Raw genomic sequence first — 16,492 nt, 5'->3', positions numbered from 1 at the left:
CAGAATCTCAAAGTGCAATTATGTCAGCCAAGCCCATGTTAAAGTCACGCTTATGGTATATGACATCCTTTACATACAGTTATAGGAAGCTCAGGAGGGTGACCTCTCTCTCATAGATCACATTTGTAGCCTTACAGACTATTCAAAATGTAACAGAACATAAATGCAAGCAGATCACAGGCAGGTAAATTCTAGTCTGCCTGAAGGACGGCAAATACATTCAGAGAGAAAGGATAACCAAAATAAAAGTAGGGTCATACTCCAAAATTACTTGGCTTAATAAAAAGAAGATTGCATGTACATAAAGTCAATGAAATAAAGAGGTTACATCTTTTCCTCTCCAATATTTGCTTCATCCTCTTGCTTTCACAGACCAACACCGTTAGTTCATTAATAGGGGCTGTCTTCTTCCATGTCTGTACAACTTCTAGTGCAAAGAGGCCTCAGTGTCCAACTGGAACCTCTATGTGCTGTAGTAATACAAATAAAAAAGGTTCATAATAATTAGAAAAGACAAGGATTCCAGAGGGACCTAACAGATTCTTAATTAGGGACCAGGGCTCCACGACGGAATCCAAAGAGACAAGTGGAAGGTAATACACAGAGCAGCAACAGTTTAAACCTTCTTCATGGTTCAGGTACAGGTTCTGATTAAGATTTAATCTCTCAGGGAGTAGTTCTGGAAATCATGGATAGTTCAATGAGGACACTTATCTGATGCAGCGCAGCTATCAAGGAGCGGAGCACATTTTCTACCATCCAGAAAAGATGGAGAACAATGTAGGATACAAATAGATGGTACCTGGCTAAATGTTACATCCCTTTTGATCAGTTTAAATCTATGATTTCAATCAACAACAACAACGAATGCATAAAAAAGGGCAATGCTGAGACAGGCAGTATCAAGAAAAGGTACGACAGGGGTGGTCTTAGAAAAAATGAAAAAGGTTACCATTAGTGCATTTGGACAGGGAAAGTGTATGAAGAAAATAAGCAAGGAATCTGTAAAATAATGAGTTTAAAAGAAAAAAAAACCCACAATCTTTTGATTGCAATGAGTAAACATGAGAAATTAATAAAAGGGAGGAGACATCTTCAGCTATATGTATGGGAAACTAGCTGTTTGCTTGCATTTATCTGCTGAACAAGTTGACAAACTGGGTCAAAGGAGGAGAGGTATATGAAGTCTTTAAATATAAACAGGAATGTACCAGGAGGGCAATACGAAGAGATTGAATGACAGCAGGTTTACTATAGAAAAGTTAAAAAAAATCAATCATTTATCTAGCACGACATATAATATGTACAACATGATTTACTATGTAAGAAGACTATCTGAGTTACTACAAAGCAGTAACTAATGGAGAACAGGTAGCTGCAAACTAGTGGGCATGTCCAGCAGACACTTAAAAATGTCCTGATCAGTACGGCTGCCAAAGACTCGTCCCTCAAGTAGGGATACTAGGGGAAAATCTCGTGAAGAATCAAACCTGCACTGTCAAGAGCATCACAGAACAATGCAATCCCTAAGGGAGGTGCTGTAGGGACAGTGTGGATGAGGGTGCTATCCTCTGTCACAACGTGCTGGATCATTTTCCCGCACCCTGTTCATCCTGCCTGGAGCCTTTTACACGGTATCCGCCTTGCAGCAAGCAACAGTTTTCTCTCCAGGTTTCAGAACACCTTGTACACACTGAGCATTACCGCAATCTAATCAGTAAAAATACTATAAATGAACAATGCAGGAAAGTTAATGAAAGGGTCCTATTGATCCTATTCAGTCCCACAGCAGCCGTGTTTTGTGCCCAGCCCCTTTGAGTGGGGGCCTTTGACATCAAGGGCGACTGATCATCCGATGGAGGCAAACACCTCCTGTACAAGCACTGCAGGCTGGGGATTGTCACCGGGGTTTGTGTTCAGGGATAAAAATGAGATTAAAAAAAAATAATGAGAAGGAAGCCAAGCCATTCTCACACTAAGCTGGGCTGTGAAGCTGCAGGTGATTCACTGTCCAGCGACTCCCGCAGGTTCCTTCCTTCCCACCGCTCCCAGCTGTGTTACCTCCTGTCTGCTCCTGCACCCGTGCCCAGCAGGGCCCATCCCTTGGGGCATTCGAGTTTCCTGCTCCGTCTTCCGTCCCAGAGCACTCGCCCTCACAAACTGCACCCAGCAGGGAAGGAAAAGAAAGAGTGGCGTCACAACAGCATTCCCTGTAGCTACATGGGAGGGCATCATCTGCTTTACGGGGAAGAATCCATTGCTAGGGATGGATGGCAGGTGCGGAGCTCTGTCCATAATGAGTGAGCAGAACTGGGCTCAGAGGACTGCAGATGGAGCCCCACGCTCCTCCCAGGACAGCAGGAGTCACAGATGCACTTTAAAAGTCACATCTTCCACATCTGTAAGCGAGGAGCACCCTGCAGTTGAGCCCAACCACTTCATGGATCACACGTCTTGCTGGTGGCATCAGATAACATTAGGAGAATGCTACGTTTAAACTAAAAACACGGACCAGGATTCTCAGCAATGCACACTTTTGTTTCAAAATTAGGTGTCTTGGTGGAGCACCAGATCTTAACACGATACTGTTTTTGCAGCACTGTAGCTCTTTAGTACTTATTTTTCCCGACCTATAAAACCTGCTGCCCACAAACTCTTCAATAATAAGCCATGCAGCAGTTACTGTGTGCTAGACATCTGTATTTTGGCATGAGAAAACCCATGCTTTTACAGCAGCAGGCAGTCAGCACACATAGTATGAGCTAGATCTAGTAAAAGACTGAAGCTTTTACGAGCCATGCACTAAGGTACTCAAATTTTAAATCTCCAGGGTTCACCCAAGAATTCACACAAGGTCTGCATACAGCACAGAGGAAAGCAGGTGCCTTAAAATATGCACTAAACTTCTTATATGCTGAGAAGGATACCTGGCCTTGAAGTTAACCAAGAGCTAAGACACAGCAGAAGGCAAAAGCAAGAGTGTACCTATGTTCTTGACCCCATCTGGGATTTTAACACAGGGAGCCTTCTGCTTAGCGTCCCAAACTCCAACCATCTCCTGCACTTACAAGTGTTCTTTGAGTGTCCTTTGGAAGAACTCAACAGCGTATCCTGAGAAGTGATACGTGCCCACTTTTTATGAAATAATTTAGCATGGAGGTTCCAAACCTCTTGCCCTTGGACACCACTATTAGTGACAGCCACAGCAGCAGCTCTTCGATCCCACCGCTTCGCTCCACAGCCTTCAGCATGGCTGACCCCACACCTGACACTCTTCTGCTGCACACGCTATATCACCTCACCAGTCCCTGTACCCCATCCTTCCATCTGTCCCACCTCAGACCACATGACGCCACCTTCCAAACCAGCAACTCCAATCCCAAACTCCAATCCCACATTTAGCCCTACTCTTCTACCACAAAACCTTATCCCACCACCCTTCCTTTACTGTCCAATGGGACATACTGACTCATCAGCCACAGCTCCACGCTCCTTCAACTTCCACCCTGCTATGGCACCTGGAATCAGGAGCACTATGGTTGACTGAAGACTCCTTCAGCTCTTGGAGTTCTTCTGCTGCACATGTTCGGAAATGCTCGTCTGCTTGACCAGCCTTCATTAATAGTGACCGACATTCAAACACAGTGATGTTCTGCTTTAGCTGCTTCAGCCCCTTATTGGAAATAGCCCTCAAAAACTAAGTTTAGCTAAGTTTGCAAGGGAAATTTACAGTTTGGTTAAAATGCCAGCCGGGTCTGTGGCAGCCTTGATAAATTGGTTCTTTGAGTCTTACACATCAACTAGAGCCACGTTTTTTCTTTAATCTGCCCTGTGAAAACGATACTGTAAAACTGATACAGCTGTTTCAGCTCATCCTTTCAGATGCACACCTGTATTAAACAATGTTCAGGAAAACAGTACGTTCTTTGCAGTGGAAGTGCTGTACTTTTGTTACTTCCCTTGGACCTTGATCAAATTCCCATCAAAGTCTATAAACTGACTCCCATGAAGTGGGTACGTGACCTAGCGGTCGTCGGGACATTCCAGACGGTACCTAGTACGTGAGCTAGTACGTCGGGACATTCCAGACGGTACTTTTGTTTTCTCAAGTTTCCATTATATTTTTGTATTTCACACAAAAAACTACATTAAGACAGCATTAAGAAACTGAGAATGCCAAGCACATAAAACTTAGCAAATACAAGACTGACAGCTGCCTTTGCAACTGCAATTATGAACCACTTGCAGGCCCACCTTGTGAACTGAACTTGGCCGGAGTCCTACTGCAACACGTGCACGGGAGCGTGCATGAAGAATTTTACATATACACATAAGAGGATCTAGTTACAGCTGGAGGAGTAATCTTCTTTCCAGCGTTTCCTAAATGCTGAGAACTAATATTCCTAATTCTTGTGGTTTTGCTTATTTTCTTGCTATTTTAAAGCAAAGGAGGAAATCAGCTAGCATGCAACGGTCACCAACCCCGTGCAGTATTATCAGCCTCACGCTGCGGAGCTCCAGGGGTGCCAGCACTAAGGTTCCCACAGGAAGACGTATGCTCCTCTGAAGTCAGCGAGTGGAAAAAGCTTGGTGAAGTGCTGCTCCAGGTGTAGCAGCATTTGGGCAGCGCTTGGTGAGAACCTACCTAAAGCGGTATTTTGGGAGCTCCATTTGCTGGCGTTCCCCTGCAAAGGGAGGCTGGCAGGTAGGAATTTTGCACCCCTTCTCACGTAAACCCTGCAGCGCTTCCCGCGCAGCATCACTGTTTTGATGCAGCACGAGCTTGGGCTTCAGGAGTCCAATCACTCAGGGTTTGTTTACACTGGGAGAGCTCTGCTGCTAGATATGTTGGCATCGCTCCTCGGTGTGGATGTAACATATGCCAGAGAGGGAATTCCTCTGCCAGTCTAACGGTACCGCTTCCCCCAACGACATTAACGAAGCCAACAAAAGCACTTCTCTGTCAGCACAGCTGCACTGGAGGCTTGGGGGGGGTGTGTGTATGATTTTTCTGCTTTTTCACCCTCTCTGTGCATGAAAATATTCCGTAGGACTATCAAAGCCCTATGGTGGAGACCCCCTCCCAGGTGAGCTGCCAACATCGTCTGACAGCACTCACTGCAGAGCAGGTAAATGCAGACCTGAACGAAATGCTCTCAGACCCAAGCAGCGTTTCATGGTCCAAGAGGAGACCGGGTGCCAAAGGTCCGTCCATGGTGAGGAGCGGTGTGACAGGAACTTCGTGCAGACGAGGCCGGCCACCCCTCTGCAGTGCTAGTGGTGGGTGATGGCAGCAACCAGGTCATACTGAGAGATGTGGAGAGAAGGTGGCTTTGCTCCATGCAGTGAAGTCAGGGAGAGCGCAGGAGTGTCACGCTGGCTGAGGATCAGGGAGTGAAGCGCAGCCAGCCAAGGTGCAAGACTGACGCCGCTTCCACGCTGCCAGCTCACAGTATTTTTGCAAGCCCTGTCATGGTTGAAATGTTTTAAGGTTCCAGCTCTTCAAATCACAGCCACTGGGTAACAACTAATTAAAATTGTTATTTAAGAAGGAGGTATATTGAATTCCCCTCAGTGGTTCAAAGCCAGATTTTAAGTACATATATGTGTGTGTATATATATATAAATACACTTACATACAATTTGTAAACTTCAATTTTCAAGCCAGACTTCCAGTATTTCTAAGGCTTGAATTACAATCTTAAACATTTTCAGCTGAACGATGCGGTGCCCTCAGCCACCAGCACGCAGCAGTAACCAGGGGGAGCGTGCTGCTGGCATCCCCACAGCTCTTCCTTTTCCCCACACAGGCACAACGTTCGGAGGATGGTCCAGGTAGCAGTAGGGCACCTGAGAGCTAAGGAATTGCGTTTCTGTTGTCCACATTATGCACAGACATAGAAAGAACATACCAAGAACAAACCAAGAGCAAGACCAGCAAAACTACGTTAACTTTTTGTATTTTCTCACAAAAACAATTTAATCACCAGCAGTTTCCTTCATTTCCCCCTCTTCTCAGGGTCTGGCATGTCCTTATTTAATTCAGTGTAGACCCTTACGCATTAACAGGGTCTGCTTTTCAAGGAAAAAGACAGCAAACGCAGATACAAGCCCTCTGCTTCCTCAGCACACACAGGCAGATGGTGTTTCTCTGGATAACATCCCAGCCACCAGAATTACAGAGCCAGTGCATAGATGGGAAAAGCACGGGCATTCTCCTTCCATGCATCCATGCACCCCTGCACTCACAAGGCAACAGGAGTAAAGTGGCAAATGACAACGTGGCCAACTCTGTAACAGGACTGAACAGTGACACTTAGGAGAACAGCACGTATTGAGGAAAAAGGCACCCTAACAACTTCACTTGGGATGACTTTCGCCTGGCGCTAGGCTCGACCTTGCAGTGCTTCCGCCCTGGAGCAAAAGCATCTGCACACATGCCGGTGCTCCCCAAGCACGCAGCCACAGCAGGCACAGCTGCCCAGCACGGATTATTCTTGCCAGAAGCACAATAATCTCCTTGGGAAGCTCTACGTAAAGACTATTGCCGGGGGGAGAGAACATATGCACATTAAAATGCAGATCTTCGCTTCCTGCCTCCCAGGTCTAGTCTTATGATGACCTGCTGCTGCTGCTGTTCTAATACCAGTGTCTGCACTACCCTCCTGATGGACTTCAGGCAGCAAAGGCAGGACAGTCCTTTGGTTCAGCCCAGCAGACCTTGATAACCTCAGCAGGGCTGCAGGGGCAGAGCCATCCTGCCAGAAGAATTTCCCAAATTCAGACTGTTAGGGGGCAACCAGCGCCTGGCAACTGCTACCTTAGGAGTAACCTCTGCACCACTGGTGGGATGCTCCCCACCGTTCCTGAGCTCTGCCTGGGCTCCACAGTCAGCTCACAGCCAGCAATGCACCCTCTGCAGAGGTTATCGGGCTATAAAAATCACTGCTTGTTACTACCTCTGGCTCCCCAACACCCTCCCTTTCTTCTCCCTTTGCAAACGCTTGAAACACCACATTCGGGGCACACCTTGTCACAACATGACACTAGTAGCTGGTCCTCATACATCCGTGTGAAATCAGAGACAAGTGCAGATAAATCTCCCTTTGGCAGAGCCGTAGGGGCACAAGACCCGTGGCGAGGACCAGGCTGGGGAGACGGCTGCCACATGTGGCAGCCTGAACCCTCCTTTTGGGGACTTTGGCTCTTCTTCAGCGCTTGCGCTCACACACAGCAACTCATTTGCCTTGTGAGTCACAGAGTGCTAATTTCTTCCTAAACTACAATTCGGAACACCTCGGTTAGCCAAAGACCTCCATCATTAAAAAGAGAATTATACTAATACACCAGGTATTTATAAAAAGATCCTAATCTTTGCTCCCATCAGTCCAGATACTATCCCAAATAATAACCAAATTAATGTCGACACCGGTGCCCAATCCTCCACACGGAGAATGAAGTTTTCTTCCAGCCGTGCACCGAGTCCCAGACAGCAAGAACTTATTTTCAGCAAGGATTTATTTTCCCAGGGCCAGCCTCGCACCGCTCCTCTCGCGCCTCAGGAGATGTGGGAGCAGCGAGAGGAAGCGGCTGTGTTTTGGATCGGCCTCCCACACGCAGCAGAGCATCTTCTGGCTTGTTTAATCCTACGCTCAGTGCAACGGCTGGGGACAGTCTGTTCGACAGAGAGGGGGGCCAAGGCATGCGAGACCCATCACACTTCCCCCTCCCCTGGCTTCAAAGCGCTGAACCAGCTGCTCTCATCCCCTCCAGGAGCCCCTAACAGGGGAGGGGGGGACCGCGAAGTGCCAAATGGCCGCTGCATCGCATCCCCCGATGCGTCTTCCCTATTTTCCCTGAACGGAACAAAGCTGCCCTCAAAACGATGCTTTCTGTTGAACAGCTGACCAAAAATGAAAGTACAAACAAAACTTAATGGAGCGCGAAGCCTCATATGACAAGGAAAATTCCTGCTCCAGTTCTGATCTCTGTTTACAACGTCAAAAGTGGGTCAAACTGGTCTGCGATGGAGGAATCTGTTTGGAAAATGATCTCGGTGAGGAAAAGCATCTCCGCGGCAGACAACTGCACTGCAATGCTTCCACCGGGATACTCTCCTCTGCCATCAAAGTAACTCAAATTTACAATGCAGGTTTGAAACCCTGTAACATGAAACCACGTCTTTTCATTCAAACACCGAGAATTCAGCAATCCCCTATCCTTTAGGGCAGATCAACTGACCAGTGTGTTTCAGTACAGATCTCTGCACTTTAAAAAACTAAGACATGGCTGGGTTTGGTCAGGGTCGGGGGAAGCTATTGTGTTTTTTGTTGGGTTTGGGGTTTTTGTGGTGTTTGGTGGGTTTTTTTAATAACTGCTCTCCGTTTTGTTCCTGTACCATGTTCAGGATAAGGTTATTGAGCCCTACCATCACGCTGCCTAACCCAACTATTTTCTTTTACCCTGTCATGTTCTCTCTCCAAATGCAAAGGAACCACAATGACATTAAATGGGAGCCCAACAATCAGAGAAACAGTCTGAAAAAACATTACTTTCCAAAGTATCTTCATTCAGAGTTCTTAGAATCTGGTGAATTTAATATCTGTCCCTTGCTGCTGTTCAAGATAGAAGATGACTGTAATGTAAACAAATTTTGCTAAAACTTCCTGACAAGAAGCTCCGTATGTTATTCTGTGCAAGGATGGTATACGAATCACAGCAATCTAAAGGAAGAACATACTAACCAGCCTTGAAACCCACTAATTTGTTTTATCGACTTAAGAAAAATCTGTTCTTTGACCTTCAAGTGCTTGATTCCTTTTATGGTCACACGACCTTTATTTATTAGAAATCTTCTACTAATTACTCTCAGGATACCCAGAGGCTTTAAAAAGCACAAAATGCCAAAAAAATGTATTATTACATTCCTGCACATATTGAATCCTGTTTCTAAACAGTTTTTGAAAGAAAGAAATGCATTTATAGCCTTTTCTAGAAAATATCTTAAAAAACAACTGATAAACATTCCTTCTTATTTATAATTTTATATTTTTTTTATGTTCTCTTTGGGCTTAGTTATTACTTTGTATTTACAGAAAAATGAGCTCTGCAAGTCTTCAAAGTGTCTGCTGATGTCAGATATTTATAGGAAGTTATGATCTCAAATGATTTTAAGAACTGAAACAGTCCACATCTGTGGGACAAGCCTTGTATCTTTTAGACCTCAAAATTGTCTAGTTTGAACTGGAGGCTTTCAGGACATATAAGGAATAAAAGGGCTCATATTTCAAATGCACTCAGTATAAAAGCATGCAAGGTAAATGAACAGTAGTAGCAAAAAAGAAATTGATAAAAATAACAGAATACAGGGAAGGATGTAAATTTTGGATGTTTTTATTAGTAAAAAAAATGAAACAGAAAAACAAGGTATTATGGAAACAGCTCAGACTTATACCAGTAGCTGAGAGCATGAAAGAAGTATGTGGTATATAGCCTGAGTTCACAGAAAAAGAATAATCAAAAAGTTGGATGGGAAAATGAGTTCATGAATATCAGACACACCTATGAATTAGAAAGTGCCATGTGAAAGGCCCACAAAAATAAGTACAGTTCCCCTCACAAAAGAGCCCCTAAAAAAAAAAAAAAAGAAAAAATTTTAAAAAGGGTTATTTCTTCCCAGACTTTAACTAAGCCAAAGCCAGAGGAGACACGCTAGGTTGGCAGGGACCTCCTGCAGCCGCCTGCCCCAGCACCGTGCTCAACGCAGGGCGAGCTCGGGGAGGTGGGAGGCTGCGAAGCACCCGCTTCCCTCCCGCCCCGGCTGCCGTCCCACCCACTGCGAACCCCGTGCCTCCCCACCATGGGGTCCCTGATAAGCCCCCCGACAGCTCCTTGCAGGCCAGGCTGGGAGCGGAGTAGGCGGTGGGGAGCTGTGCCCCTCCGCAAACAGTCCTCTGGGTGTGGGTGCCGTGAAGGGACCCCCTGCCCAAACATCAGAGGTATTCGCTCTTCTGACGTGAAAAGAAAAGGGAGCCTCTCGTTCACAGTAACCGAGCCGCTCCTAGTTATACCATACACAGAAAAGCACGTTAAGTTGGGAAACGCTGTTCTAACACTTATTTCTGTCATGCTTTTTTATTTATTTCATTGTTCAGTAGAGGCCGTTTCCCAAATTGAGTTGAGGACCCCATTTTACTAGACTTGACATCTGCACAAGGGGAAGGACCTTTTCTGCCCTGAAGCTCAGGACCCAAAGCCCAAGATTTTGGAAAGGTGCTCAGAGAGGGTGCCTGGAGCGGTGCGGTGGAACGGGCTGCCAAGACCCTCCTCAGGCTTGGTGCCACCAGGCAAGAGAGCCTGGGGGCAAGGAGGCACAGGCAGAGCCTGCCCAAGTGGGTGGGCAGCTGGGGGGGGGGGGTGTCCCCATGCTGAAGGGGTCCCTGCCCTCAGCCCCACGTCACACACCTCACCCCGGACACGTGGAGCAGGACGTTTACCAGCTCCGGAGCTGCAGCTTACGGCCCAGCATACTGGACAGCAGCTTGCACCTCGTGTACCACGGCCATAAAGCCACAGCATCTCGGGGGCGAGCACACGTCCTCTTCGGCTCCATCACACAAACAGCCACTTCTGGGAACATGGCGGTGGGGAAAGCTGGCGGCAGCGGCTGTGGCTTCGGCTGTCCCAGCTAGCTCCACCGGCCACTGTGGTGGACCCCGAGTTACCCACACTTGCACTGCTGCCGACACGCCAGCCCCGCTCTCATCGCTTCCATCGCCCGGTGATGGCACCGTGGGCTCCTGCGGGGTTTCTGTATCCCCATGCTGCCTCCTAATTTGATTGTGATTTTAGGAGGGCAGGAATGACCTACTACACCCAATAGAGTGGGACTCCAGGCCGGGGCCAGGACCTCCGTGCTAGAGTACAACATAGACCAGTAACAATCCCAGTTGGTGGCAAACTAAAGAACTGAAAGGAGATATCCCAGTCCAGTGCCCTACCGAGCTCAAAGCACTGGTTTTCAACTTTGTGGGTCAGCGGACTGCTTGAAAAAGAGCCACAAAAGGTAACAAAAGCCCATTGTCAGCAGGCTCCAATGCATGGAGTGGTCTGCCAGCTGCAAAAGGTCCAAAATATGGTGTTATTTTCAAGCAAGGAGTTTTCCCATCAGCATGGCAGATGACCTTCATCAATCTTCTCTTCACCACCTCGTACTGGCTCGTAAGGAAAGTTTTGCCAATACGCGGGTCACTACGTGTGCTACATTGCTGAGCGCCAGGTGTGTTAACGACACCGACCCAAGTCTTGAGGCATGGTATCAAAAATAAACCCCCTTGCCTCTAGTTGAGCTATGACAGAAATTACGTACGCACGCATAACACATAAAAGTTACCTGACAGAGTGCATTTTCTTCAAACGCAACGCAGAATAGAGCTGTAACGTGTTTTTTCAACCCGAAAAGAATGAGATTTTTTTTTTCCACAGACTACCGAGCAGTAAAAGACCCAAATAACGCTAAAACAGCCTTCAAGAAAACTAAGCATCAAAGATGAAGATGTCCTTCAGAGGCTGGAAGGGATGAGCTGAAGCACCTCCCAAGTGAGGTGAGGCACCGACTGTTCCAGCAGTTGCGTAGACAAGTTTGCGGCCGGCTCGTAGCATGCCACAAAAGGTCCATAACGCGCCCCCCCCCCCCAAAAAAATGCTTCTTCCCTGCACATCCAGGACTTCGATTTGGAGAGCGGAGCAATTTTTTTATGTAAAACACTTGCAAAATCGTGGCCCTGAAGGGGAAAGCCCTCTTCAGCCAGGGCTGCCCGCTGCCGCTCCCCGCTCTCGCCCCGGCCCCCCCGGGCGCACGCCCGACCGGGGCTGAACCTCCCCCCGCCCCACCGCGCCCTTCACGCCCCCCACCCCGGGACCGGGGGGACCCCCCTCCCTCCCGCGCGGGCGGAGGCGGCGCGGGGGGCCCGGCGGCGGGCGAGGCCGGGTCCGGGGGCGGCGGGCCCGGCTGCACAAAGGGCGGCGGGGGGCGGCCGGGGCGGGGAGAGGAGAGGGGGGGAACCGGGCACTTACTTTGTCTATGGTGCCCGGGAGCAGGCGGTCGAGCAGGCGGCAGAGCACCACCCCGTCCTTCAGGGAGGACTGGAGGAAGCCCTCGGGGTCGGAGATGGTCTTTTTGGGCGACTCCAGCACGCCCAGGGCGATCAGCCACGTAACGGTCTGCTCCGCCGAATTCATGGCGGCGGCAGCGGGGCGGGGGTCGCGGCACCCCGCGCCTCGCGTGGGTTTTGTGTCTCCCCGGGCGGGGGCTTCAGGCGGAGGCCGGCGCCGCCCCCATGTGAATGCAGATGACGACGCCCCGGCCCCGCCGCCGCCGCCGCTACAGACACATGCAGCTGCAGTGCCGCCTCCTCCCCGCCCCCCCCCCCGCCACCGCCGCCGCCGCCGCCCCATGACATCACTGGCAGCGGCGGCAGGCGGCCCCACCGCGCGGGGGCAGCGCGCCCGCGGAGACCCGCGCACCGCTCCGCACCCCTTCGCCCCGCACCGCTCCGCGGGGACCCGCACCCAGAGGGGCGGGCGGCGGCTGCCCCCTAGCGGGCGGACGGCGCCTCCGCGGGCGCGCAGCGGGGCGACCGCGGCGGGAGGCAGCGCCGCAGGGAAGGAGCAGCCGGTCACCGGCGGCGGTGGCCTCCTGAGCGGGGGAGGAAAAGTTACCGAATTCCCCGGCTCCTCATTTGCATTCTCGGACAGCGCCGTCGCGCAGGGAACAAGCCCCCACGGGGCATGTGGTGCTCGGCCGAGGGCGACTGATTTCACACCGTCTCCCGCTGGGCGCACGGGCAGCGGGTTCTTGGCACGACTGGTCCCGTTGACGCGAGCTTTACGTTTCCTTGCCGAGGGAGCCTCGGCCCAGCGGCCGGATCGCTGGCTCGCCTCGGTGTGCCCCGTCCCCACCGCCACGCCTGCAGCTCGCCATGTGCCTCCCCGGCAGCTCCCACCCGCACGGCCTGCGGCACGCCGCCGTGGGAAGCCCACGTCAGAAGTCAGAAGGGCTGGGAAGGCTAACCTGAAATAAGAGCAGCGAAAGCATCCTTGTGGTTTTTATTCCGGCAAAGCCCCATTCCTCAAGACTTTGCTGGACAGAACCCTATGTGCAATCATTATTTTTTTGCTAAGACCTGGCATGGGCTCCCCAGGGCCCATCTGTCGCCATCAGGCTCCCTGATGCAGCACACATGCTGGAGAGGTGATGCCACCATGGCCTGCGCTCTCCTCCCTTCCCCTCGCACCCCACCTGACCCCCTCGAGGGGCAAAGCTGCCTTCAAGGCAGTGTTAGAGGAGTCATTGCCAGCCCAGAATTCATGTCTCTGGTCCTGCTTCCAGCCTGGCTCACCACGTCTGCCACCACTGCAGCCCCAGAGCAGCACCTCTGGTGTGGTGTTCTCCTGGTCCAGATTCCCCTCCTGGTCTGCAAGCCAGCCCGCGTGCTTCTCAGAAGGTCACAATCACAGAAGGGCAGGGGTTGGAAGGGACCTCTGGAGATCATCTAGTCCAACCCCCCTGCCAGAGCAGGGTCACCCAGAGCAGGCTGCACAGGATCGTGTCCAGGTGAATTTTGAATATCTCCAGAGAAGGAGACTCCACAGCCTCTCTGGGCAGCCTATTCCAGTGCTCTGTCAGCGATGCCTTTGGATTTGAGACCAGATAATCTAATTCCAATGTTCAATCACCTTCTAATCCATAACATAAACAGATTTTCTTAAACTCTGATGCCTGAGGTGTGATACCTCATCCCAAATTTGTTAGCATCAATCATTTGAACTTTGTCTTTCCTTTTGCCCCTTCCATATATATTTTGAGCAACAGCTTCCTACCCGATAGCTGGTGAGCTATGAAGAACACAGACATGGCTATTTTTTGCCATTGGAAAGGTGTGTGGATAGCCTACCTGGAGACCTTTGAAAGAAGCTTGCCACAGGTGGGAGAACCATTTCCAAATCTTTAGAGGAAAAAAAAATGAAAGTGCCCAAAAGATTTAGGAGCATGCCAGTCTCTCCCTGGCTCCCTTCCTTCTCAGACCTTCCCTTACAAGGTATTTACTGCAGACCACCCAAATTCTCTGCACTGCTGTCTTGTTTTATCCCTTCCTCCTGCGTGCCCCAGTCCTGAGCGTTGATACCGCAAACTCGTAGGACAGACAGCTATTTGGCATCTGCACCATCCAGCCAGTGGAACCCGTGCCATGGTGGGAGTTTTGAAGTCACACAAACAGTGAAACATATAATTATTGCTAATCTGCACTCCTTCTTTGTTTCACAATTAAAGCTGTTCTGATTCTCTTCTGTCCTGACTTTGGTCCCACTTTTGTTTCTAAATCATAAACTGTTGATATCTTTATTTAAGCAGCCATTATGATAATGTTTAAGCAATCTAAACCCTTTCTGAAGGCACCAAGAGGCATGATTTTAACCAGCTTTTTCTGCAAACATTTTAAATATATGCAAAGTTGAAAATGTCATTTTGGTAGTGACTTTCAAAGGATAGACATGGAGCACGTATGTAGGTTCAGGTAACTTGCAGGTCTTACATCTTTTTAAACAAGCAAAGACATTTTTATATTTTGATTTGTTTAATAATATCTGGACCTTTTTTTCTGAACAACGGCAAAAGAAATATTCTATGAAATACATCAGCCAGCTTTGGCAGAAATCTAGTAGATTTAACAGCATATCATTTTCCATAAATAAAGATTAAGCAGTTGACAATTTAGTTGTCCTTTCCTAAGCTTTTGTCATCTTCTTAGGAGAAGTTACTGAGGAAACCAGGTAAGCATGAGGTAGAAGATAAATTTCTGCCACGGATTAGAAAGTGGTTGAAAGACAAAGCAGCAGGAATAAATTGCCACTTTTCAATTTGACCAAAAAGTCACCAGTAAAGATATCTCCTCTATTCTGCACTATAAATTAAATCACCAAAAGGCAATTGTACTTCTGTGGGTTTTATTTATCTTTTAGCCTGAGCAACAGGTTTTAGAGGAGAGAGAGCAAGAGAGGAAGGAACTAGGAGGCAGTGAAAGCTGCTGCTTCATTTTGGACTCTCATTTGCCATTTTTCGTTTTCAGCTGTTACTCCCTTGCCTGCCTGCCCCTGGAGCAGCGATGAGATGCTTTGGCCGGATACCCGACTCTCTGCTTTCCCGGTGCCAAACCAAGGTCAGGATTTCAATGGGGAGGAGACTAATTAAATATTGGTCCGGCTTGAACAGAAATTGCCTTGACAGTCTGTAATTAGCTATATAGGGGTCATGCTGGATCAATCACTGTGCTGGGATTCCTGTCCTACTTGTAATTATCTCTGTAGTTTTAGCCTAGGGAGGTTTACATCCCTCTGAGCAAAAACCTCACCCCAGCAAAGCAACGCTTCTGTATTAAACTCACAGATACATTTCCATGTCTAATTAAACCTACCTTTCAAAAGTATCTTGAGACTTGCAGGGGAGCTAGTCTTTTGCAGTTACTGAAACCAGCTATCACAAGTGCAGTATCACCAGCTCTCCTTGCTGTTGATTGACTGCCTGTCAGCTGAAGGTGTCAGTTAAAATCTATATGCCAAAGATGGTGTTGGTGAACTCAGGAAGACAGATCCATGAGCTGCATGGTACTGGCACAGGTGACAACAGAGAGGAAAAACACCACAACAGAGAACCAATTATTTCATTATCTTCCAAGTTGCAAAGTATTTTAATGGGCAGATGCAAAATTTCTGGTCCTGAGAAGCCTGTCAATCAAGCATAAATAAATGAGTACTGTACAGAGTGCAGCTAAAGTGCTGATGCAGAAACACAAATACGGGGCTCTTGGAGCGGGTGCTTGACAAAGGGCCGGAGCAGCGTGATGCTCAGGGCTGCAGGGCAGCGTGATGGGTGGCCAGGCAGACTTGGGCCTCTCAGATGGGGTTCACGGTATGCGGTGTGCTGAATGCAGAAACATCCAAGTCAGTCCCAAAAAGAAAGAAAAAAAAAAAACAAAGGAAAAGGTGCTTCTAAACCTCTTTCTTTCATGTGAGCTGCAGGCACCTGAGGGAAAGCAGGGATGCTGAACATGGTTAGGGCTTTTAGCTGGGAGAGAGATGCTCCAGAGCTCAGCTCCCTCATTTATTTCCACTGGGCTATGGTTTCATATCTCTCAGACCTCTAGCCCACTTGCTCTACTACTTCCTGAGCAAGTGCCTTTAGGGTCTATTCAAAAGCAGAAATACTGTCACCATGTCTTTATTTTAAATCAGTGCAGCCTATTGACACCATGTTCTGATTGAGCTCAGTGTCCGGGCTGCTGCCAGATCCTTAGTGATCTTAGTCTCAGCAATCAAAATTTTTGTTAACATCTGCTTCATTCGATGGGGCAACTGAGACAATTCTGTGTGTTACAAGTTTTCTTACAGTCATCGGTGCTTTTGTAGCTTTTACCCTAGCTATGATCTTTAGATG

The 16,492-nt window shown here is 48.7% G+C and overlaps 1 protein-coding gene across 1 annotated transcript in view; it reads right to left on the bottom strand.

The window, feature by feature from the left end:
• Positions 1-12,377, bottom strand: part of LOC129200244 (rho guanine nucleotide exchange factor 7-like) — a gene marked incomplete at its 3' end in the record, with an annotated part of 71,560 nt that extends 59,183 nt beyond the window's left edge. Inside the window, exon 1 of the mRNA XM_054811584.1 lies at positions 12,076-12,377. Within this exon, the coding sequence (XP_054667559.1) occupies positions 12,076-12,240 (165 nt within the window). The remainder of the gene's footprint in view (positions 1-12,075) is intronic.
• Between the last annotated feature and the right edge of the window lie 4,115 nt (positions 12,378-16,492).

Source organism: Grus americana, unplaced genomic scaffold, assembly GCF_028858705.1.
Source record: "Grus americana isolate bGruAme1 unplaced genomic scaffold, bGruAme1.mat H_23, whole genome shotgun sequence".
Taxonomy (NCBI): Eukaryota; Metazoa; Chordata; class Aves; order Gruiformes; family Gruidae; genus Grus; species Grus americana.
Note: the sequence above shows the minus strand (reverse complement) of the source record. Positions and strands in the feature narration are given on the sequence as shown.